Source organism: Protopterus annectens, chromosome 4.part0, assembly GCF_019279795.1.
Source record: "Protopterus annectens isolate FY-2018-M chromosome 4.part0, PAN1.0, whole genome shotgun sequence".
NCBI classification, from domain to species: Eukaryota; Metazoa; Chordata; order Ceratodontiformes; family Protopteridae; genus Protopterus; species Protopterus annectens.
In genome coordinates, this window is record NC_056733.1 from 1,493,664,635 (window position 1) to 1,493,690,648 (window position 26,014).

Genomic DNA, 26,014 nt, shown 5'->3' on the forward strand with positions numbered 1-26,014 from the left:
AGCTGGGTATAGCGGAGGTGGATCAGCTTGTCCACTCGCTTCATATTCTGGTAAGGGAAGTGGAGGGGGCAGAGGGGCTGTTGCTATTACCAAGTTATTGTCTTCTTTATCTAAGAACATTGCTTTTGAGTTTTTAATCTTTTGTTCCCTGCGGTTTTCTTCCTCAAGCCACCTGTGTGCCTGAGGGACTCCTAATTGTCGTTGCTTTTTTAGCTGACCTTTCACGTCTGTTTTAAGTTGCCTAACAAGTTTAATAAGTGAAGGTTTATCTAGATTACCATCAAATTTGCATTTATTAACCCATTTTGTATAATACCTAACATTATCGGCACGCTGTAATTGCATGTATTTCGCATCTTCGGTTAAGGGCGGGTCTCGGGAACTTTTTGTGCACTGATTTCCCATGTTGCCTTAGCTAAGTTAGAAATTGTTACGTAACCCTTTTTATCATGTGGTACCACGATTTACACCTTTTCACAGTTTTATCTAGAATAACTGCCTACCTATTCTGTTTCCCTGATCTATGACAAAACAGCAATCCTTTTTGTCCCTGATATGCACATGCAAACCTCCCTGACAAAAACAACAATACTGTAACAAGTCCCTGATCTAAAACAGAAAAAGGTAAATTCCTCCTTACCTGACCCTCCGTGTCTTGATCCCACCGGAAAGTTGACTCGTCCTCCAATCCCAGATCAGAAACAGTGTCTGGCCTCTTTTGAACGACAATTCAGTCGGAGGTCTTTCAAAGCAGAAGAGCCGATGTGGCCACTTCTCCATATGGGTGCATGCCACCGGGCCCAATTCTGACCTGAGTCAGAGTGAGAGATATGTTTGCGGCTCGAAGGACCAAACTGTCAAAGGAAAAATATACTTTAAAAATGATCAATACATGGTAGGTTCAGGTTAAGGCACTTTAATCTTGCAGCAAGGAGACAAAAACGTGCTAATAAAGAGTTTGTCTGACTAGAATCAGGAAATGCAAGCATTTTTATACATTTTCTAATACGACATTGCCTACCAAGCTGACATAGTAAATCACAAGTTTTAACATCATTATGTCGTAGTGCTTGTTTATATTATTTTCTGCTTTCACTATCAATTTTTGTGAGAAACCTCCTAAGAAAAACAACGTGGCCTTGGCTACCACCGGTTAGATATATGCAATGTTACCATTCAAGGTACTTTGGCTAATTCGAGCACAAAGCAAGTATAGATTGCAGTTCATTTCTCCAACAGTCCTTTGTCTATGTTATCTCTAACTTCTGCAGCTGTGCATGTTCTCATACTTCGAACAGAGCTGATTGTTCAAAATCATTACATTACAGAATATAGCATTGTTCATTAATTTCTTCCTGACCTAGCAGATAATCACCTGCTTCTCAAGTACATTTCCAAAAGGCATAAACATGAATATTGCTGTGCTAGCAATTACTAGGTCAGAGGGCATCTTGCAAGTTTCAGAAAGCACACTGCAGTTTCAAAAGCATCTTTTAGTCTCATATAAAACTAAGCTGTATATAAAATAGTGCATATAAAATAGAATGAAAAACGTGTTAACTCATTTAGTTTCTAATTAGCATTAAGCACACACATTAACACATATTTTTCTGACAGTATTCTTAAAAGCTGTTTAAGGTTCCTGGTAAATCGCCAGGAAACAAAGACAATCCTCTTTGAAAACCTGTCTCCATACTGCAAACAGATGAAGTCCCAATGTGACACAGCTGACCAGTGATCAGCTAGTGAGTCTGGCACTGGAAGAGCCACTGAGGCAGGCAGGGTAGGAGTGAGTGGCAATGCCAGCTCTCCCATCCTGGAGGTAGGGAAGCAAACTGGTCCAAGGTAGTATCACCACATGCTGTAGAAAAGGTGGAAGATATGACAAGAGGCATGTGCTTTATTCTGCCATGCCATTTCATGTGGTGGTTTTCAGTTCATGTGTATGGTGCCACACATATGCAAGTGGGGAAGGCAAAGCCGGCTTGTATATCAGTGAACACAATTGGTCACAAGGCATGGGGTTAGGTTACAAAATAGAAACTTCCTTAATGGCTACTTGCAGTAGTGTAGCTAGGGCAGGGTGAAGGGGTCAACCGCCCTGGGCACAATGTGTTGGGGGTGCGACCACACAATTCTGGTTTAATGCACACTGGTTTGTAAAAACTAGTACTGTATTTGCGGTCATCCTGTGTGCTGTAGAGCTCCATTTGTGGTCTAACCTGTAGCAAGCACTTTGCTGCTGCAGTTTAAAAGTAAAAACAAAAAATCTTTTTTTTTTCTTTTTAATTGAAACTTACTCTGTTCAGGGTATACACTGTAGCAACTGCTTGCTGCATTTATTAGCAATAATGTAACCTTATAGCACAACCAGAACCCCAAGATCCAGCAACAAAACTGTACTCTCTGTCACAAATCAAATAATTCTGCTAATGACTCAGTTTATTTTTATCATGTTACAAAAATCTGGAACTCCAGCCCCTTAGATCTAAGACAAATAGACCAACTAAATTTACTTAAACCATCACTGAAAAAATACTTTTATTAGACAATTGACTGTGCTTCTACACAGCTCTAGGATAATATATAAATACTATTCATGAACACTTTTCCCTTCCCATATATAGCCAACCTCCTTCTAACCCATCTAAGGCCACCCTTTACTCCATCCCTATCTCACCTCTGTCTCATGTTCCACTGCATAGTAATGTTCTTTATAAAACAAACCTACTAACATCAAAAACTACAATCTCCTCTACAAATACTTTACTCCTGAAAACTCTGTTTTTGCAACAGTTAAATGACATTACATGCCAATATATTTCTAGCATATCTCTAAACATATATCCCTCTAGTAACTATATATTTTCAATTTCAGTACTATGTTTGACTTTTCATTTGTAGATCCTACACTGCACTTACAATTTTAATGTGCATATCTAATTCACAATTAAAAATGCCATAATGTTTTTAATATATGCATATAAACTGAATACCTTCTATATTTTGTAACTGCAAAATTTTGCAATGTTCTCTGTACTTGTATCACAATAACTATGGAGCTTTTGTCTAAAAATGGAATCAATCCCAGTTAAACTTTCCCAGTAAACAAAGACAGACAAATAAATAAGTGTATCATAAAAGCTGAAACACAATGCAACCTGTTTAACTGCACTGTTTGCTTGTGATGACAGACTTTGACCTGCAGAATTACAGGTACTTACTAATAACAATCAGTGCTGGGACTCCACAACAGGTGGCATGTCACATTTGCTGTCAACCTTGTACTGTAACTAGGGCGGGGTGAAGGGGTTGTTGCCTTGGAAGCAAGCTATTAGAAAATGTGATCTGCAATTGCTGAAGGGCTGAAGTAGTACCAGGATTCATTTAAGAAACTGTGGATGATATCACAGCTCCTTAGCTCTTTAATTGAATGTATTTAGTAGCTTTATGTGTCAGTAAGGTACAGTTGTGTAAGTTGCACTTCCCATAACAGGAGATGCTCAAATTCCTTTCTGCTGCAGTAGTTCTATGTTGCCCAAGGGACAACAACCAACATCTTCTAAAGGCTCTGGGTCCCACCCACACTTCCACTCTGACTGCTGACTGGACATCTCTAAGGAGGAAAAATCGGCAGTCAGAGACTTTCTTGCCCTACAGTTAAAAAGCAGAGCACTCGCCCTGAACGCCAAACAGGAATTAACCCTATAAACCACTAGGGAAATGGAGAGTGGGCACAGCTACTGTAGCAGTGACAAATTTGAACACATACTGATAAGGATAAGTGCAATTTACACAACTGTACTATGTTCATCATTCCATTGTTGTAGTTAGCCTTTAGGCTATATGGGTTGATAATCAATGCCTATCTAATCTGGGAGGAGGAAAGACATGGATCCAGGAGCTCCGGGAGAATGTCCTTAGCAAAGCCAGTCCTGGATCTAAACAAAACAATCCAGTATGTAGTTCCTTGTACAAATCTCTCTCTCTCCCTCTATATATATATATATATATGTATATATATATATATATATGGATCTACTTGAGTTTGCCAAATTTCTGTTTCACCAAAACGTGAAATTCGCGAGTGGATTTACGGGAAAGTGTGTTTTATCGAAAATGCACTTTCACGTAAATTAGTTAAAAAAAATTAGTTAAATAAAGACAAACATGCAGTTTGCATGTTAACTTAGTTGTACATCAATGTTTAGTGTTGCTGTACAACTAAGCGGATAGTTGTTGAGATCCTAGTACAGTGGGGATGAGGGAACATTCTCTTTTCCCCACTGCAGTGCGATCTTGGAGTGAGATTATTAAAGTAGGGGGATGTGGGGGGCACAGCCCCCACATGTGGGGTGCAGGGGGGGCTTGCCCCCCCTGCATAAAAGTGTTTTTTGTATTGTTTTTTGTTTTTTTATGGTTTTACATGAAAGTGCATTTTTGTTGAAACGCACTTTCATGTAAATGCATTCACGGATTTACGTTTCACTGAAACATAAATTTGTTGAAAGACAGTAGATCCATATATATATATATATATATATATATATATATATATATATACACACACACACACACACACACACATATATATATATAAGGGACCATGTAGCTGTCTCTAGAAAGCTTCTACAGTCCATTCTTTTCTTTTACAATATGCCATCAAAGAATACAAGACTCTCAGACAGTGTGCCTAAGTATTGACTGGAATTAGTTTATCATGGTGGGTATAACAAAAGGCAACACCTGAGGACAACCAACTGGAAATAGTCTGCTTGACTTGCTGGGATATGCCTTGAAGGTTAAAGAATGCTGAACAGCTAACTTCCAAGTGATCGCAGCCAGCCAGTATATTGATAGCTGTATATGTGTTAGCTGCACTGTCTTCAATATGTGTATTAAGAAATTTTTTTGCCTCCATCTCTACAGCAGATATCCTCATGGGAACTGTAGCATGCCTGCTGCCTGATGCTATCACATTTTCCTGTACAGGCTGTTGACTTTTCTGATCTTTTTCCTAGACAGCCTCAATGTTTAAACTGGATACCCCTGTTTGAACTGGACTTTTAAAACAGTTATCCATGGATGTAGATGATGTTTCCTCGTGCTTACTTTTCTGTTTGTGCAGTTTTGATTAGTCACAGACTACTCTGCTTTAAAGATGCCCCTCCTTCAAACATTAAGAAGAAATGTATTGCATTTCAAATACAGTGTACTTCTGAAGCGCAAAAGGTTTCAGGTAAGCATGATCTACTCTGCAGATCCAGTATGAGTATCCAGAGTAAGACTTTTCTTTGGTATACTGGTATACCATCCAATTCACTTTTCATAAATGACAATGCACATTCAGTAGAAAAAAAAAATCTCAAACACTTTTTTGTGCCAACCTTGTGAAAAAATTCATATCTGACCCCTCTTACTTATATACACTCCATGTTGCATAAGCCTCAAGTAAAAGAAAAAAAGCACCCAGTAAGGGTGAAACATGGATCACACTATGCCAATCTTGCCATCTAAGCAAACACATTCCAGATGCTGGCACTTTGGGGAGACTGTTTTGGTCACTGTCTTTCTGTGGGATAGACACTCTAAAATATGCTGATCACCCATGCTCTGTTGCTGACACCAATGCAAGTTCAACCTAAATTCATCTCCTCCCACACTGCTTCTAAAGCTCAAAGTAGGCAGCATGTAAAATGAATAACTGCTACATCGTGAATGAAAAGTTTGCACAATAAAATAATTTCCAACTACTAAAATTCATAGCAGATAAGCTACTTCTCAAATTAATTCAAAAAGGTTGTACAGTACTGCAGCTGGGTGACCTGTTAATGTGGGAAATACAAACAGCCTAAAGCAATGTCTTACAAAAAGACAACTAAAATGAAAACTATTGTAACATAGTATTACAGAATCATTTAATCAGAGAAATATTTTGTGAAGCAATATGTTTTCACATTGTTCACAAAGATTAACTAAGTAGTATACAGGCCAAGCCAGACTTCACAGCATATGCAAAATAACTGAGACTACAAAAACAATGCAAGTTACAAAACTCCATCATTCTCAGCAGACCCGAAACAAAATAACCAGTACTTACTCTGCAGTGAATTCATTTGTCCCCACAGGGATACAATAAACAAACTGCATGGCACTCCAGAGTCGATGGAATTCTACACACTCATCCACATGCATGACACCATTTGTAGGCGGTGAACCACGCCATACAGGATCTGGAAGGTAAGTGCGAATTCGAGCCAAGATCACCTCAAACATGGAAAGCCCACAGCACAGTCTTTCTTTGGTTAGCAAGTCACCTTCCCGAGCAATGGCAATTTGCTGAAGAGGAAACAGATGAAAAATAAAAGCACATATTGACATTTCCACAGCTGCATACCTCACCATATATCAAGATATTATTAGTTCCTATTAGCACCATGCATAATCAGCTCAGCTGGAGTTCTCATACAAGCTTTTCTTTTTCCCCTTGTGGATAGGTTTCCTGCTGGGTTCTGACAGTTGTATTTTATTTTATATTTTATAAATTCCTGCATTCCTTACTATTTCATTCAGTTTTTGACAGAAGTTAAGATCAAAACACTGCAGTGTCATACCTGGTGGTGGGAGATGTGGTTTCATTATATCTCAACCTTCCAAATAGGAATTCATTACACTGTGTTGATGGTGCATATGGCAAGTTAAATGAGTACAGCTAGCATGAACTCCCATTTTGATATGCTCACCTTGGACACTATTCCTCAATACATATATCAACATCTACATCTACCTATAGCTCTCTCTCTTGGTATATATTTGTGACAATGTGGCACGGTGCATGCATGCATATACATAAAAGTACATACACACATATGTATGTATATATGTATTTATATATATATATATATATATATATATATATATATATATATATATATATCTTCCTGCATAAATATATGTGAGTCAAGAGCCCCCCCCCCCATACACACACAAGGATAATGAGAGTAGAGGACGTACATCAACACATCACCTCTCCCAGGTTCAGTAACATTATCGGGATTCATGCCAACTAATCAATGAGAATTTCATTGAGAGACAGCAACATAAATCCATATTGCTGTAAACCACTTTCAGCAATGCACAAATCTTTTTTGAAGGGCAAGCCCTTTTCACCTCCGATGTGGGGGAACCCCCACATTCCCCTTAGTACATACTAACTCTAAATTTACACAACAAAGGGGAAAAAGCAGTTTTCAGCAATGTTGTCTCACCCACTGGCATTTGCTAAAATGCATATATCAGTTTATTTATCAATCACTCAATCTATCTAATGGTAGAGCACACAAATAGCCAATTTCAGCCTAATCCCAAGAAAGCAAGTTTAACAATTGTTAACAAAAGTTTAACAAAACAGACATACTGAAAAAAGGTTCAATATATATTATGTATAATTATACAAGTACTGACATCAAACAGGAATATATATATAGTAACGGCTTCCTATTAGAAGACCGAAGACGCATTCTTTTGAATGCGTCTTGGTCGAACATAAAAGACTGAAATGGCAAAATATCGAATCAGCATGTAAGCAAATTCTTTCTCTGGGAAAGAATTTGCTTGACTGCTTCGGTACTTTGCCGTTTTTGGCACTGTAGTTCAGTCTCTGAGTTGGTATATTTAAGTAGGGGGGTATAGGAGTGAAGCCCCCCACTTAATGTAATATTATAAAGTGTTTTCTTTTTATTTATTTATTTTTTTTGTTGGAACAGCGATTTTTTTTCCCTTGGAAAAAAAACGCTGTTCTGACAGTTTGATATTGTAAGCTTTCGCTTACATAGGGTTGATTAATCACCGTTCACTTTTTTAAGCGTTCGGTGATGTAATATAGACCCTATAGTAACAGATACATACATATACACACACACACATACACACACACACACACATATATATATATATATATATATAAATATATATATATATATATATAGACACAATTTTCTGCAGCAATGCATTAATGTGACAAGAGTTTTGAGTAAGAAGGAGTAAATGCAGAGGGTAAAACAGAAGACGTCAACAAGTGGGAGCTTTTTGGAAACTAGTACACAGATATAATGGTTCTGTGCATTAGAGTTTAGTGTGATGGGCTTGTAACGTGAATACAGTATGGCCAAGGTTTCTAAGGTTGAAGGCTGGGAGTCTTGTGTTAGTCTGGTAGCAAGTGGAGAGAAAGTTTGATTTTGTAGTAGCTTGAACTGTTCTGATCTAAGAAGGAGGCTTGCCATTTGACAGGAATTCCCATTGTACACCTGCCCAACACCTGCACTTTCCTCTCTCCCAGTATAATTTACTTGAAGTCAGACAATGTGGGGAAAGGTAAGAAAGTACATTGACTTGTTTTCTGAACAACAGCACAAATGAACTACTATATCAATTAGAAGCTTTGCAGGCAATGAACTTCATTAAAGTCCAGGAGTACAGCACTAAATAAATGTATTTTTCGCGAAGGACATAAGCTTACACCCTTCATATCACTTTCTGATACTAAACAGCTCCAACATGCAGTAAAATTGAAGTTTTATATGGATATTAGCACATACAAACATGTATACATCACAAACCAAGGCATTATGAGAGAGAAAATTCATTTTCATCACACTCCTTTATGCTACTCTCTTTTTTCTTTCTTTCTTTATCTGATTTTACACATCTGTCTCCTGCCATATAACATATAGGGTTACTGTCAATTCACCAAAGGTAGTTTTGGTGAACATAAAAAACTGAAGTATGTTTGCTGAAACTACTTTAATCAAAAGTGAGGTATGCCTCTTTCTCCACTAAAGTGTGACTTAGGAGTTGGTATACATAAATTCAGGAAGAGTAGAGGGGGGTTCCACTCACATGGAGGTGCAGAGGGACTTACTCCCTGTAGAACAAAATGGTTTCTCAGAGGTTTGACAAAAATAGTTTCAGCGAACATTTTTTCAAAATTTTTACATATGGTAAAACTACAAAACTGCATTCGGTGAGTTGACACAAATCAGCTTTATATACACTGCTTGATTGTAAATCGTTTAATTCTGATTTCAACATAATATCTAAACCAAAGCACAAAAAGGTCACACAAACAAACTCTTTAGTAAAAACTATAAGAAAGACCCAGCCTTTTTAAGACATTACACAGAAAAGAATCTAGCTTGGCTGGAAGGAAAGCCCTCTTTGTGGTTTGGAGGATACTTGTTTAAGGGTATCCTTAAATTCTTAATTTTATAACTGTGATTTGCTCACTGTAATTTACGGCTAAAAATTAAAGAATAGTTAGAGCTGAGTATAAGATTTTTGCTAACAAATTGCTAGCATATTACCTTGTCTGTAACTTTGATTCTCTGGAAATGCTTAGACTGAATATATTCTACATTTTATTTGATCACCAATGTGTTGAGAAATTACTTCATGAATATTGTTGAATGTTATATGCTACTGGAAGAAAAGTAAACAGCCACATATTTAAAATAGTTTGAATCCATGATTTACTGCACCTCCCAAAGCTGCCTGCAGCAAAATAAGTACTCATTCCTAATTTTAATTATTTTTTTTTTACTCTTGTCTGCCGTCATGGGGGCAGACATTGGGATTCTCTGGAAAGCTAAATCTGTCCCATAATGCACAGAGTGTGAAAATAAATAGCCCTACCATTTGTTGTCAGACGATTTCCATTCACTTAGAATGAGCACCTGAAAAAAACTGCCAAGTTTGAGAGTCTGCATCTCATGTGCTATTGACTGATATGCACTGAGTTTTACAAATGTTGTTCCTACTGATGTACCACACATTCTCTGAAAGAAGCTTGCAAAAGTTTCAACAAATTGCTGAGATAAAAAAGACTTTTCACAAGGAGCAGTTTTGCAAGTTTCAATTCCTGGCCAAGTTACTCCTCCCATCTCCCCTCATTTAGTGAGCTAGAGTCTCGGTCTCACATTTCCAGACTGGCTAGATTCAACATTTAGTCAACTTTGCATGACAATAAACATCAAACAAATCACAGCCTGGTGTATCACTAAAACTGTTCCCTCATATGCTTTACATCTGAACAGCATTTCCCAGGAATTATTTCTAAAAACACATCAATCCAGTTTAGGCTAATCTATCCATTTCTTAAAATGTGCACAGTAAAATAATGAATTTGTAATGCATTCTGGCTGCTCACGTGGTTATCTTTGCATAGGTTCATAGGTATGTACTAGTCTGCTTGTCCCATATCTTCTTACTGCCTATGAATATAATACATACCCAGGTTTCCACTACCCAAAAGGCCAAACAGTATAGTTGTGTACACTTACCATAAATGTAGATGTTCGAGTGTATTCACTGTTGCAGTCATTACATTTGGGTAATCCTGCTGACAGGTTGCCCTCAGCCGGCCTGAATTCCAAAGTCTTGGGTCCTGCATCGGCTGCTGTCACCCCCTCCCTGACGTCAGGTCGTCAGGGATATAAAAGAAGCAGCCGACACCATTTTCTTCAGTTTTTCTTGCCCCAGATGTCAGGTGCCCCCAAAAAGGGTAGTCAAACTTTATATATATATATTCAGAAATACACCAATATAAATGTTACCTTCATCTATAAGCAAATACACCACATAGGTTGAATAAATCAGAGAAGGAAAGATAAAATCCAAAGAAAAAAGGGGGAAGGTGGGTGGGTAACCTGGACTGCAACAGTGAATAAACTCAAATATCTAGATTTATGGTAAGTGTACACAACTGTACTATGTTCTTCGTGTTTCACTGCTGCAGTCATTACATTTGGGTACAGTCCCAAAGCTATGGTTGGGAGGCTGGAACTAGACAGCAGTAGGAGTGGCTATGAGGCCCTGCAGAACTGCAGTGGCAAAGCCTGCCCTGGATTTAGAGTAGAGTGGCAGATGATAATGCTTTGTAAAGGTATGCACTGAACTCCAAGTAGTCGCCTCCAAAATGTCTCTGGTTGGTACTCCCCTGAGAAAGGCTGCTGAAGGGGCTGCAGCTCTGGTGGAATGTGGCCAAATGCCCTTGGGCACTGGCTTGCCATGGTGTAAATAGCAGAAACGAATGCAGTGGCCTAACCACTTAGACATAGTCTGCTTTGAGATAGGCTTTCCTTGTGATCCTGCAGCATATGCCACTAGTAATTGCTCTGTCCTCCTGGAAGCTTTGGTTCTGTCCAAATAGAATCCAAGCTGTCTGTGTACGTCCAAACAATGCAGAATTCTCTCTCCCTTGTTCTGTGGATTTGGGTAAAAGGTTGGCAGATGGATGGTTTAGTTAAGAGTCACACTGGACACCACTTTAGGCATAAATGTTGGGTTTGTCCTCAAGGAGACCCTGTCTGGATGAAAAATGACGAAAGGGGTCATTTACAAAAAATCTTGCATCTGCATCTGGAGCATTTCTCCCCGGGCCTCCGCTGAAAACAGGCTCTGTGGAACCTAGTCGGACTTTCCCGGTCAACAAATGTTAAATAAATAAATAAATAAAATAAATAAATACTGCACTGTTATAACTTGTTGATACTTGTGAACCTCTGCTATCTCTGAAAAAAACAAAAAAACAAAAAAATCTTGCTTTTTCCCCACTTTTCTGAGATTTAAAAAAGTTCAGTTACAGGCTTGCTGTTCTTGAACTGTTTGTAAGTTTCTGTGAGGCCATTTTTTGCTTGGGCTAAAGGGAAGACTCTCTGTTGATCAGTGGCAGTGAAAAACATTGAGTAGCCTGCCTGCCCCTGTGGGAGTGGTTACTGACTTGAAACTGTAGTTTTATTGGCCATTTTGGGTCAATTCCAAAACTCCTTCATCTTCCTCTCTTAAAACCCTCTTTTGCGCGGTTTTGCGCGGTTTTGAGCATAGCGCAACAGCGGGTAGCGCTGCCTAATTGGGTTTAAACTATTCCTGGCTCCACAAAGTCTGCTCTTCACTTTTTCCCTTAGAACTGCTCTCTCAATTTAAACACCATATTCTCATTCTAAGGCCCTTCACTGGTCCAATTAAGTAATCCTACAAGTTAGCACTATTAAACCATAAGCACTACTTACTCTTATACTCTCTACGATTACCCTGTCCTCTATTGGTCAGTCTTAAATTCAGTTTACCTATATTACTCTAGCATGTCCAAAGGTCAGTCAATGGTTTCCTCTCCAGTCCAGCTGGTGAATCTGGGAATTTTGAGGCAATGTTACAACTGTTTCATGTACACGGACAACCCTCTCCTCCTCCAAACAGGTTCAAATATATGTGAGAGATGCAACTATTTAGCCAAACTGGAGGCTGAGCTCTCTCATCTCAAAACTGATGTAACCAGTCAGGAGGAGAAGGTAACCTCACACAACACAATTCCAGTATCACATAGTCCCACCACATCAGTGAACCAAACACATAAATACACAAAAACATACTCGGAGGCTCTAAATAAAAATCTACCTAAGCAACAGAGACCTCCAAAGCAGACATCCAAGCAAACGCTACCTCAAAACAAAACACGCACAACGCATAACCCACAAAGTCAGTGTGCCAAGCAGCCACAGCCCTTAAGGCTGAATAACACACCTGATACTTTTGTAATAGGTGACTCTATTGTCAGAAACACTGATGTCCCGCTCACCAGGCTGAATAAAGAGAAGGTCACGGTGAGCTGCCTGTTGGGTGCTAGGATCCGCCACATAACATAAGCACTCAGGTCACTCTAAAGCAAATACAAATATGACTCAGTCATTGTACATGCTGGTGTGAATGACCTGGGATGTACCTCCCTGGACTACATGAAAAGAGACATAGAGGAGCTCTCTGATCATGTAGCCCAGGCTGGTATGACCTTGACCTTGAGCAGCATCTTACCCTCACCTAGAATGATGCCACAGTACAAAGGCAAAATGATCGATTTTAACAATTGGCTACAATTTTGGTGTCATTCAAAGGGGATCCAGTGTCTGTCAGCCTGGGATGACATGCTCGACAAGCCACGTTGCTTCGCTAGGGACGGCTTGCACCTGTCACCACTGGGCTTTCGGATATTGGCAAAGGCTCTTGCCAGCCCCATAGTGCCTTTTTTAGGCAAGGCTCAAAAGTCAAACCCACCCCCATAGACAGCACAAGGAACAAGAAACTAAGGGTAATGCTGCTAAATGCCAGAAGTCTTAACCTCAAGATGCATGCACTCGAAGCTCTCCTCAGTATGGAGAACATCGATATCTGTGCAGTGACAGAAACCTGGTTCAAGGCTCCAGAGAGCACCCCAGCACTACCAGGCTATACCTCATATCATGCTTTGCCCCAAAACCCGGACCGAACCACAAAAGGAGGGGGAGTTTCCATATTTATCAAGGATATCCACACCTCCAGGTTAGTGGCACTGGACGAAGTATCGGAGACCATCCATGTGCAACTAACAGTGGGCAAGACTGCTTTTCAGTTTATAGCATCCTACAGACCACCCTCTCAAAGTCAGGAATCCCACTCGGCTTTCCTGAAAACATTGGAGAACATGAAGATCTCTCCGAACACCATTATATTGGGCGACTTCAACTACCCAAACATTGACTGGGATCACTACTCAAGCCCCAGCACCTTAGAACAAAGGTTCCTGGAAACTAAAAACTCAAATGCTATGGAACAACTAGTCACCACTCCCACAAGAGGGGACAACATACTAGACATGATCATTACCAACATGGGGACTCTATGCTCCACACCAGAAGTATATCCCTCATTGGTAAGATCAGACCATAAATTAATTTCACTGGATGTCCACATCCCGACCCCACCCCCAGCCCAGAAAACCACAGTGAAAAACTTCTCAAAAGCGAACTTCTCACTTCTCAAAACCGAAGTGGAATCCTTCAAGGCCCCAGGGCCAGTAGAAACTATGGCCCAAACTGCAGAATCCTATATAAACGCATTCTACGGACATCTCCAGGAATGCATGGATCATGCTATCCCAAACAAAATCAAGACCCATTCATCCAAAGGCAGGCATCCAGTTTGGTGGACCCCTGCCATAAATAAACTGTACAACAGAAGGAGGAAGCTACTACATGATAGAGCAAAATCCCTAATAGGGAAGGCATCTCTGATCAGTACTAGCAAAAAATTACGATCCCTCATAAAATCCTCCAAGGCCAGCTTTGAGAGAAAAATTGCACAGGACACCAAAGACAATCATAAGGCTTTTTTCAGTTATGTTAGAAACCTGGGATGCAACTCCCAGACTTGTTCTGAGTTGATTCTAAATGACAAAAAATACGCTGAACCCACAGACATCGCCAATATCCTGGCAGACAGGTTCAGTGCAAACTTCTCCACCCCCCCCCCAAAAGAGCAAGTATCTATCCCGGCAGAGGGCTGCCTCCCAAACACCTCTGATGCTCAGGTGAAGGCTGCCCTCTCCAAAGCAAAAAACACTGCTTCCATGGGACCAGATGGCGTCCCAGGTTGCATCCTACATGAACTCCAAGAGGAACTAATCCCTTAAATAAAACAGCTATACAATCTCAGCCTCACTACAGGATATGTGCCCACAGAATGGCGTACAGCAGCAGTGGTCCCACTCCACAAAGGTGGAGCCTCTACGGACCCTGGAAACTATCATCCCATAAGCCTGACTAGCTTAGTCTGCAAGGCTATGGAGAAGATCATCATGGAGCTCATAAACAAAGACATTGGGGACCTACAGACACTAGATCCTACCCAGTTCGGCTTTGTCAAGGGCAGATCCTGCCTTTTGAACCTGGTTGACTTCTTCGAAACAGTCACCAAAGCCATAGATGAAGGAAAGGTAGTCCACACAGCCTATCTGGACCTTGCAAAGGCATTTGACACAATACCCCACTCTGGCATCATAGATAAGCTATCCAGCTTAAATATAAACCCTATGTCACAAGATGGGTCGCAAACTGGCTCAAAGACAGAACCCACAGAGTGAGAGTTGCTGGAGCCATGTCAGACTCGAAACCGGTCACAAGTGGCGTCCCACAGGGTTCTGTCCTGGGACCACTCTTGTTCGGTATATACTTTTCCGAGGTACAGGCAAACGTGGGAGGACTATGGCTCACCAAGTTCGCAGGCGACTGCAAACTGGGCGCCATAATCAACTCTCCAGCTGACACAAACATCCTTCAAAAAGGTCTCACAGAGACAGATAACTGGTGCCAGCGCCATGGTTTAAAGCTAAATACCAAAAAATGTATAGTCAGACCCTTTGGCAAAAACAATGTGCCCACAAATTACCACTTAGGCGGAAACCCATTAAGTACAGAGAAAGTTATTAGGGACCTGGGGACCCAAGTTGATAGCAATCTCTCCTTTGAAAACCACATTGCCAAAGTGGTTAGAAAGACCTTCTACATAGCCCACCTCATCACGAAGGGTTTCACATCTAGATCAAGAGAGGTAATCGTGCCCCTTTATTCATCCCTCATCAGGCCCATCATAGAATACAATGCCCCTTTGGGATGTACCTTACCCGACACCTGCAGCAATTAGAAAGACCCCAAAAGTATCTCACCAAGAGGATCAAGGGTCTCAAACAGATGCCATATGCTGCTCGGTTAAAAAACTCCAGCTCTACTCAGTTGCATACCGCCTACTTCGATGCGATCTATGCCTGACATACAAAGCTATGTCAAATCCAGAATTAATGGACATGCTCCACCTCAGTAAATCTAAATCCCTTAGAGCCACATGCTCGAGGGACTTGAACCTCAGCACAGAAATAAATAGAACTTGCTGGAGGGACAGGTTCATAACCCAGAGGCTCCCTTCGCTCTGAAATAGAATTCCAGTTCATGTGAGGCAGAGCACCTCACTGAATCTCTTCAAGAAGAATCTCAATAGGTGGATGGGGGATCGTAGGTTTGTCCCAGGGATTACTCCAGTGTCACTATTAGACAGAGGCACAGTAAACTAAACCTTAAAAAGGGCACAGTATACCCAAATCAAGGGGTGGCGTAAGCCATACAGAATCGGGCTAGGCTTATAATTGCCCCAGGGCAGATAGCCTAGTATAAACCTATGAACCTATGAACAGCCATGAGCACCTGTAGCTCTGAAACTCGTCTTGCAGAAGTATTCGCTAGGAGCACAGCTGTTTTCCAAGACAAAAACTTTATATCAGCAGTAGCAGCTGGCTCAAAAGGAGGCAGGGTGAGCTTTTCCAAGACATAGTTGAGGTCCCATGCAGGTATTGGTAGTCTCCTTGGAGGCCTTATATTTCTGGCTCCTCTGAAGTACTGCTTTAATAAAGGGTGAGAAAAAAGTGGTGGCTCTGTATTGTAATGAGCCGAAATGGCAGAGGCATGAATTTTAATTGATGAAAAAGATGGGCCTTTGTCCAGCATCTCAGTTAAGTATTGCAAAATCTGAGGAATATTTGGTACCGCTGTATCGGTTCCTTGTGCCTGGTTCCAGGCAGAGAATCTTTTCCATTTTCCAGCATAAGACTTTCTAGTACTAGGCCTTCTGGCTTCCAGAATGACATGCATCACAGCTTTACTGAGAGGTGTTTTTTGTATGACTACATTATCTGCCATGCTGCCAAGTTTAATGTCCTGAGTTGGCTGTGCAGGATCTGATTGTTTTGCTGGAAGAGTAGTTGAGGTATTTGAGGTAAGGTCCAAGCTGGGTATACAGATAAGTTCCTTAGTATTGGATACCAGTACTGGCGTGGTCAGTATGGGGCAATCAGTATCATCTTTAGCTTCTCCTGTCTGACCTTTAGGAGCACCTTGGGGAGGAGAGGCAGTGGAGGAAAGGCATATACTGATAGGTTTTTCCAGCTGAAAGACAGGGCATCCACTTTCCATGCTTGCCTGTGATAAGTCCTTGTGCAGAATCTTTTTAGTTGGTAATTGTGAGGGGAGGCAAATAGATCTATGTCCAGGCATCCCCATTTCCTTGTTATCATGCTGAGGACTTTTGGATCGAGCTTCCACTCTTGGGGATCCATGAGGTTTCTGCTTAGTTTGTCTGCCAGAGTATTTTCCTTTCCTGGCAGGAATTGTGCCTGCAGATGTACTTGGTAAGTCAAAGCTGTGTCCCACAAGGTCATGGCTAGTCTGCAAAGGAGGTAAGAAAGTGTGCCCCCCTGCTTGTTTATATACCACATGACTGTGGTGTTGTCTGTCTTTATCAGTAGTTGTCCCGGATGAAGTAGGTCCTTGAAGGCTGTCAGGGCATTTTGAACAGCTAGCATCACTTTTTGATTGATATGTAGATGCATTTGGTTTGATGACCATGTGCCCTGAATGCATCTTCCTGCCATGCGGGCTCCCCAGGCATAACCTGATGCGTCTGTTGTTAGTGTCTGCCTGGCTGGGGGTAATGTGAATGGCTGTCCCTTGTTCTGGTGACAAGCCTTTGCCCACCATCGAAACTCCTGTTGCAGGCAGGGAATGAGAGTAATGACTGTTTCCAGGCTGTGGCAATGTTGAGTCCAAACACTTTTTAGGTACCATTGAAGTTTCCTCATATGCAGTCTTGCATATGGAATTAGTAGGATGCAGGATGCCATGAAGCCCAAAGCCTGCAGAATTTTTCTTGCAGACAACTGGGCATTTGTTGCCAACATTTTGAAATAGGTAGTCAGTTACCTTTGTTTGTCTGGCATGAGATAAGCCATCTGGGCAGTTGTATTCAAGCTTGCACCCAGGAATGTTATCTCTTGAGAGGGTACTAGTTTTGATTTCTTTTTGTTGACTGTGTACCCTAGGCATGTTAGAAGTATTTTTACAAACGCCAGATGTTGAAGAAAAATGTCCTTGTTCTCTGCTTGAATTAGACAGTCATCCAAGTAAGGATATATTTGTATTCCTCTTTGTCTGCAGAATGCAATTACTGGTGCCAGGCACTTTGTAGCTAGAGGCCTGTGTTGTGGTAGTAAAAGGAAATCCCTGAGCCTCTTTTTAGATTCTGAAAAATCTTGGCTATCCCAGTGGAAATGCTCCCTCATGGTATGCAAGGTTTCCCCAAAGGAATAGTCCTCAGGAGGAGATGCTGAAGGAATAGATTCTTCAGCATCAGAATCCTCAAAGGGGGGAAGAGAATATCCCTGATCAGAAGAGGAATCAGAAGAAATAGAAACCTGATCTGAAGATTCAGTCAGTGTCTTGCCTAGGCCTCTTATCAGGAGGGGGATGGGAACCCCTGATCACGGTAATCAAGTCTTCGGCCATTTTGATCATCTGTTTTTTGGGCATAGAGGCCTGTCCACATGGCTCTTGAGTTTGTTTCCTTGCTTTAGAGGGTGCTTTAGTCTTTGCCTTTGAAGCTGAAGTCATTTTAATGTGAAGATGTTTAGGTCTGAATACACCCTCGGTAGCGGCCTGCGACTCTAAAGTAGTGGGTGTCAGGAGCTGCGAAAGTGCCCCACTGAGAACCGTCGAACCGGCGACTGGCTTAGGAGAAGCTTAGTTGTCGGTTTTGGGCCTCGGTTGCTTTTCTCTATCTTCTTCTTTGCGTTTTTTGTAGTCGGATGGTTATCCAACGACATTTCAGGATAATTAAACCGGCGTCCAAAAAACCTTAAAGCAAAATTATACCGAAGCTTAATAGTGCGTTGGTTAAATTTAGCACAAAACCGACAACCAGTAACATTGTGATCAGGGCCTAGGCAAGGAATACAGTAAGAATGAAAATCCTTATGAGGTATTTGCCTTTCACAAGAAATACAATTATTAACTTTTTCTGACATCAGTCTGGTGCAAGAAAAAAGTTTCCCCAACGGGGTACTTAGCTTTATTGAAGACTTCGGATCTGAAACTCAAACACGAAAATCTCAGGAGTCGGCCGACTGGCACTTGTGAACTGCTTCTGCTTTGGGCACAGCACAGCAAGAAAGACTGAAGAAAATGGCGTTGGCTGCTTCTTTTATACTCCTGACAACCTGATGTCAGGGAGGGGGCGTCAGTGGCTGACGCAGGACTCAAGACTTTGGAACTCAGGCCGGCTGAGGGCAACCTGCCAGCAGGATTACCCAAATGTAATGACTGCAACAGTGAAACACGAAGAACATCTCCACTTTTATAGCTCCACACAAGCTTGAACACTTAATACATCCCCTCCCATCTAACTCCTTACTTACTAGGTATCAGCATCCCATTAAAACAAGATATGCCAACCCTAAAATCAAAAGATACCAAAGTTTATTAATTAAAATTTGGAAGCTCACAATCAGATTACAATGCAACTTGACAATGGATGGAGAAATCCACCCAAATCCTGGCCCATCCTCATCCACTGGCTCTAGGTCCTTTACTAACTGTCCCACTATTACACAAATCTTAGACAAACCCCCAAACTCACTCCTGATCAGTCACCTATCAGAAGTGTAAACAATAAGATTCAACACCTACATGCCCTCTTAGATGCTCTTTCCCCTGACATACTATGTCTTACTGAAACCTGGCTAAAACCTTCTACTTCAGATAAAGAAGTTATACCACCAGGCTATAACATCCTAAGGCTTGATCGAACCAATAGAAAGGGAGGTGGGGTAGCTGTTCTGTACAAATCCATGCTTGAAGTGACCAATAATGCCCTGCAAACATCCCTGTTTGGCAATGCTGAAATTCTTATCACTAAGCTCCACATTAATAAGAACAAATGTATAAATCTCGTCTGTGTGCATATTCCCCCAGACAATAACATAAATACCTTTGAAAATATCCTACATTGGTTATCCAGCAATTACACCCAATAAACCATTGTACTTGGGGACTTCAACATAGACTGGAACATGTGTTTCTCAGAACCCCCCAATCACCACATAAACCTTTATGGATTTTCACAGGTCATATCCTCCCCCACTAGGATCAGTAAACCCAACAATAAAGCAAGTATTCTGGATTGGATTCTTGTTAACACCCATCCCCTCAAATACAAGACTGAGACACTGCCTGATGATGTAAGTGATCACCTCCTCACCTATTTAATCAGGCAAAAAGCTGATATTCACAACCAGTCCATTTTTAAAACAATAAGGAACAATAAGAGTTTCAACTGGACAAATTTCCAAAATGAACTCAAATCTTGGACTTGGTCAGTTCTGAAACAATTACCACTTGAAGAAGCAGTAAATTACTTTAATACCAAATTCCTATCCATCCTTGACAACCATGCACCAGCACGGACTATTAGAACCAAAACAAAAGTTGCTCCTTGGCTCTCAAAAGAAACCAGACATAAATGCCACTTAGAAATAGGGCTTGGACCACTTCGAGGACCACAAAAAAAAAAAAAAAAAAAAAAAAAAAACAGAGATCAGCTTAGATACAGACAGCTAAGAAATGAAACAAAACAATCCGCCACATTAGACAAGAAAAACTATTACTGTCATCTACAAGAAAAACACCAAACTAAGCCACAAAAGTTTTGGGTAGGTATAAACAAACTCCGTAGTCCAGGACAGTCCTCCACTCCTACCCCCCTTGGATTATAACCAAAAACTCCCAGCAGAAAATGCCAATACCTTTAACAACTTCTTTACAACAACCATCCAGAACCTAGCTAATCAATTATCCCCTGGATGCCCGTATTCTCCGGCCACAACACCCTGCTCCCAACTCCCCTTTAACTTAAATCTTTGGTCTAAAAATTACTTAAAAAACTAAAGCCTACTACCCTGTCGGCTGACCTCCTCCCTGCAGAATATCTACAAAAAGCTGCAGATGCCATAGCATACCCCATTACTATCCTGATCAACAGAACTATAATTGAAGCGTCCATTCCCTCTGTCTCGAAGATATCCCATGTCATCCCACTCCATAAAGGGGGCAGCTCTACTGAACTTTCAAACTATAGACCCATAGCTATTCTGTCACCCTTGGCTAAAATTATGGAAAAATGCATCCACAATCAACTCCTGAACTATCCTATCCATAATAATCTTCTAGCCAACACCCAACATGGCTTTAGACCATTCCATAGTACAACCTTAGCCCTCCTCTCCTTCTCTAACGTCATTAGTCAACACCGAAATGATAATAAACTTTCCTCTGCTATCTTTATCGGTCTTTCAAAAGACTTTGATATGGTAAACCACCAAATACTCATAAACACTTTGAAATCCATCTCCCTAGTGGACCAAGCCATCCAATGGTTTCAATCATATCAAAATGGTAGACAACAGGCTGTCCGATGGCAGAGCAAACTATCCACCTTTTACCCATCACCATCGGAGTGCCCCAAGGCTCCATACTAGGTCCACTATAATTTTCCATTTTCATCAATGATTTGTATAAGGTCATCCCAAATGCAACATGCATTCAACATGCGGATGAGTCCACTTTAGTATGCTCCGACACTTCACCTACTGAGCTGCATATTCTATCTCAAAATATTTTTAACACAGTTGAAAATTGGCTCCTTAACCATCGTCTCATGTTAAATCCTAATAAAACCAAACTTCTGCTTTTCTCCCCCACTCACAGGTCGGCCCCTATAACCTTTACATTAAAATCCAACAACGGCACCATTATTTCTCCAGATTCCTCAAAAAAACTGTTAGGAGTTATAATAGATAATAACTTTAAGTTTGATCTGCATATCAATAAAATTATTAAAACAGTTAATAAAAAACGTGGCTCACTATATAGGATCAAGCTCTTCCTAACGCCATTAGCCAGCACTGTAATTGCTCATACACATCTACTCTCCACCCTCCTCTTTGCTTTCCCTCTTTTTACAAACCTCAGCAAAACTGACCTTAATAAACTTTCTAGCAGCTACAATCACATTGCTAGATTTGCTATCGGTGCAGCCTAAAGAATTCATCACTGTCATAACCTAAATCTACTAGGATGGCTTGAACTGCTTAACCTACTTCAGGTTAACCAACTAATAATTGCACACAAGATCCTGTACCAACCAGATAATACACCTGTACTTAAAAACCTCATCCCCCTCTACAGTAACTTTAGTGCACTTCGTTCATCTGAAAGACTACTAGTTCAAACTTTCAAATCCAACAACAGAGCCGGTAAATCTCTATTTGCTAACTCTGTTGGCAAAACTTGGAATTTTCTTCCTGCTAATCTTACATCTGAACTCTCTCTACCTCAATTAAAAAAAAGACTGATTCAGTACTTTAAAAAACGATTGCTATGTCCTTGTCCTAATCCAGACTAACTCTAATCATCACTCGTGTGCACGTGGAGGACTTCTGCCTACACTTTATTGTTTCTTAACTTATAAATCCTATGATCTCCTTGGATCTAGTACGAGGTTAGCCTACTAGGCATTCAATACCCTACCATTCTTAAAAACACTGTCTAGAATTTTTCATCTGAGTAAAAATGTAATAATTTGTGTATCTGTTTTTGTGTTTGTTTACATCTGTGTAAAAAATTTTTATTTGTGTTTTATTTTGTGTTTTAAACTGTAAAAATGTAACAGTTTGTTGAATTTTTTTTGGAGTTTTTCTCCCCAGGCCTCCGCTAAAAATGGACATGTATCCAGTCGGACTATCCCGGTAAACAAATGTAAGATAAATAAATAAATACTAGGATAATGGCCCTGGGGCCTTTACAAGCCTAGCCCATAGAAGTGCCCTGGCATTGTGCCACCCGCCGTTAGTTCCCAGTGCCTTTATCAAGTAGAGCCAGTGGAGTGATCCCCAGGTGAACTTTCTATTTCCCATCCACTCATCAAGATTTCTCTTGAAGAGGGCTAGTGAGCTGCTTTGCTTGACATGCATGGGAAGTCTATTCCAGAGCATTGGTAGTCTCTGGGTTATGAACCTGTCCCTCTAGCATTTTCAGTTGATTGTGGTAATGAGGTTGAGGTCTCCTAAGCATGTGGTAAGGAGGGATTGGGATTTCTTTAGATGTAGTATTTCTAACAGAGCTGGGTCAGACATGGCTTTGTAAGTCAAGCAGAGATCGCCTCATAGTACACGACATAGGTTCATAGGTTCATAGGTTCATACTAGGCTATCTGCCCTAGGGCATTTATAAGCCTAGCCAGAGTGTGTTTGGCTTTCGCCACCCATTTTAAATTAATTTTGCTATGCCCTTTTTCGAGGTTAGTATGCTGTGCCTCTGTCTAACAGTGACACAGAAGTGATACCCGGGGTAAACCTACGATCTCCCATCCACTCATCAAGATTCCTCTTGAAGAGAGTCAATGAGGGACTCTGCCTAACCTGGACTGGGATTTTATTCCAGAGTGAAGGGAGCCTCTGGGTTATGAATCAGTCCCTCCAGCAAGTCCTATTTATTTCAGTGCTGAGGTTCAAGTCTCTCGAGCGCTTAGCTCAATGGGATTTGGATTTTCTGAGGTGCAGCATGTCCATTAATTCCGGGTTGGACATGGCTTTATACGTCAGGCACAGATCGCCTCTGAGCAGGCAGTATGCCACTGAGTAGAGCTGGAGTTTCTTTAACCGGGCAGCATATGGCATCTGTTTGAGCCCTTTGATCCTCTTGGTGAGGTACTTTTGGGGTCTTTCCAGTTGCTGCAGGTGTCTGGTAAGGTACATCCCAAAAGGGGCATTGTAATCAATTACGGGCCTGATGAGGGATGAGTAAAGAGGCACGATGACCTACCCTGATCTAGATGTGAATCCCTTCATGATTAGGTGGGCTATATAAAATGTTTTTCTAACCACTTTGGCCACGTGGTTGTCAAATGAGAGACTGCTATCAACTTGGGTCCCCAGGTCCATAATTACTTCTTCAGTACTTAATGGATTACCACCTATGTGGTAATTTGTGGGCACTTTGTTTTTGCCAAAGGGGATGACTATACACTTTTTGGCGTTTAGCTTGAGGCCATGGCTCTGGCATCAGTTGTCTGTTTCTATGAGGCCCTTTTGGAGGATGCTTGTGTCAGCTGGAGAGTTGAGTATGGCACCCAGTTTACAGTCATCTGCGAACTTGGTCAGCCACAGTCCTTCCATGTTGGCCTGTACCTCCGAGAAATATATACCGAACAAGAGAGGGCCCAGGACTGAGCCTTGTGGGATGCCACATGTAATTGGTTTGGAGTCTGACATGGCTCCAGCAATTCTAACCACATGGGTTCTGTCCTTGAGCCAGTTTGCAACCCATCTAGTGACATAGGGGTTTATATTTAAGCTGGTGAGCTTATCTATAATGCTCGAGTGGGATATTGCATCAAAGACTTTTGCGAGGTCCAGGTAGGCTGTGTGGACCACCTTCCCCTCGTCAATGGCCTTGGTGACTGTTTCAAATAAATCAACCAGGTTTAAGAGGCAGGATCTGCCCTTAACAAAGCCGAACTAGTTAGGATCCAGTGTCTGTAGGTCCCCAATATCTTTATTTATGAGGTCCATGATGATCCTTTCCATAGCTTTGCAGACCAAGCTAGTCAGGCTTATGGGACGATAGTTTCCAGGATCCGTTGAGGCACCACCTTTGTGAAGAGGGACCACTGTTGCTGTACACCACTCTCTGGGTACATATCCTGTAGTAAGGCTGATATTGAACAGTAGTTTTATGTTTGGGTTTAGCTCTTCTTGGAGTTCATGTAGGACACAGCCCGGGACACCGTCTGGTCCCATTGATGCTGTGTTTTTTGCTTTGGAGAGGGCGGCTCTTACCTGAGCATCTGAGATGTCAGAGGGGCAGCACTCTGCTGGGATAGATATTTGCCCTTTTGGTGGGGGGGGGGGAGTTTGCACTGAATCTGTCAGCTAGGATGTTGGCAATGTCTGTGGGTTCAGTGTATTTTTTGTCATTTTGGACTAATTCTGAGCATATCTGGGAATTCCCACCCAGGTTCCTAACATAACTAAAGAAAGCCTTGTGATTATCCTTAGTGTCCTGTGCAATTTTTCTCTCGAAGCTGGCCTTAGACGATTTTATGAGTGCCCGTAGTTTTTTGCTAATACTGATCAGAGATGTCTTCCCTTTTTGGGATTTTGCTCTATCATGTAGTAGCTTCCTCCTTCTATTGTATAGTTTGTTTATGACTGGGGTCCACCAGACAGGACGTCTGCCTTTGGAGGATTGGGTCTTGGTTTTCTTTGGGATTGCATGATCCATGCATTCCTGAAGGTGTACATAGAATGCGTTTATAAAGGATTCTGCGGTCTGGGCCGTATTTTCCACAAGCCCGGGGGCTTTGAAGGATTCCATCTCAGTTTTGAGGAGTGTGAAATTTGCTTTAGAGAAGTTTTTCACTGTGGTTTTCTGGGCAGGGGGTGGGGTCGGGATGTGAATATCCAGTGAGATTAGTTTATGGTCTGATCTTACCAATGAGGGATACACTTCTGGTCTGGAGCATAGAGTCCCCATGTTGGTGATGATCAGGTCCAGTATGTTTTCCCCTCTTGTGGGAGTGGTAACAAGTTGTTCCATAGCATTTGAGTTTATAAATTCTAGGAACCTTTGGGCTAGGGTGTTGGAGCTAGAGTAATGCTCCCAGTCTATGTTTGGGTAGTTGAAGTCGCCCAAAATAATGGTGTTTGGAGAGACCTTCATATTTTCCAGTGTTGTCAGGAAGGCCGAGTGGGGTACCTGGGTTTGGGAGGGTGGTCTGTAGCAGGCTATAAACTGGAAGGCAGTTTTACCCACTGTTAGTTGCACATGGATAGTCTCTGATGCTTCGTGCTGTTCCACCAACCTGGAGGTGTGAGTATCTTTGACAAATATTGATACTCCCCCTGCTTTTGTGGTTCGGTCCAAGTTTTGGGGCCGAAAAGCATGGTATGAGGTATAACCTGGTAGTGCTGGGGTGCTCTCGGGAGCCTTGAAGCAGGTTTCTGTTACTGCACAGATACCGATGTTCTCCATTCTAAGGAGAGTTTTGAGTGCGTGCATCTTGAGGTTTAGACTTCTGTTGTTGAGTAGCATTACTCTTAGTTTCTTATCCCTTGTGATACCTATGGAGGTTGGTTTGTCTTTTGAGCCTTGCCTAAAATAGGCACTATGGGGGTAGCAAGATCCTTTGCCAATATCCGAAAGTCCAGGGGTGACAGGTCCAAGCTGTCCCTAACGAAGCATCGTGGCTTATCGAGCATGTCATCCCAGGC

The 26,014-nt window shown here is 41.5% G+C and overlaps 1 protein-coding gene across 2 annotated transcripts in view; it reads right to left on the reverse strand.

Annotated features, from left to right (window-relative positions):
* The window catches only part of CYFIP2 (cytoplasmic FMR1 interacting protein 2), a 2,832,302-nt gene that overhangs the window by 295,207 nt on the left and 2,511,081 nt on the right, over positions 1-26,014 (reverse strand). For both annotated transcript variants that reach the window (XM_044069335.1, XM_044069334.1), the window contains one exon: positions 6,101-6,339. In XM_044069335.1, coding sequence (XP_043925270.1) covers positions 6,101-6,339 — 239 coding nt within the window. The remainder of the gene's footprint in view (positions 1-6,100; positions 6,340-26,014) is intronic.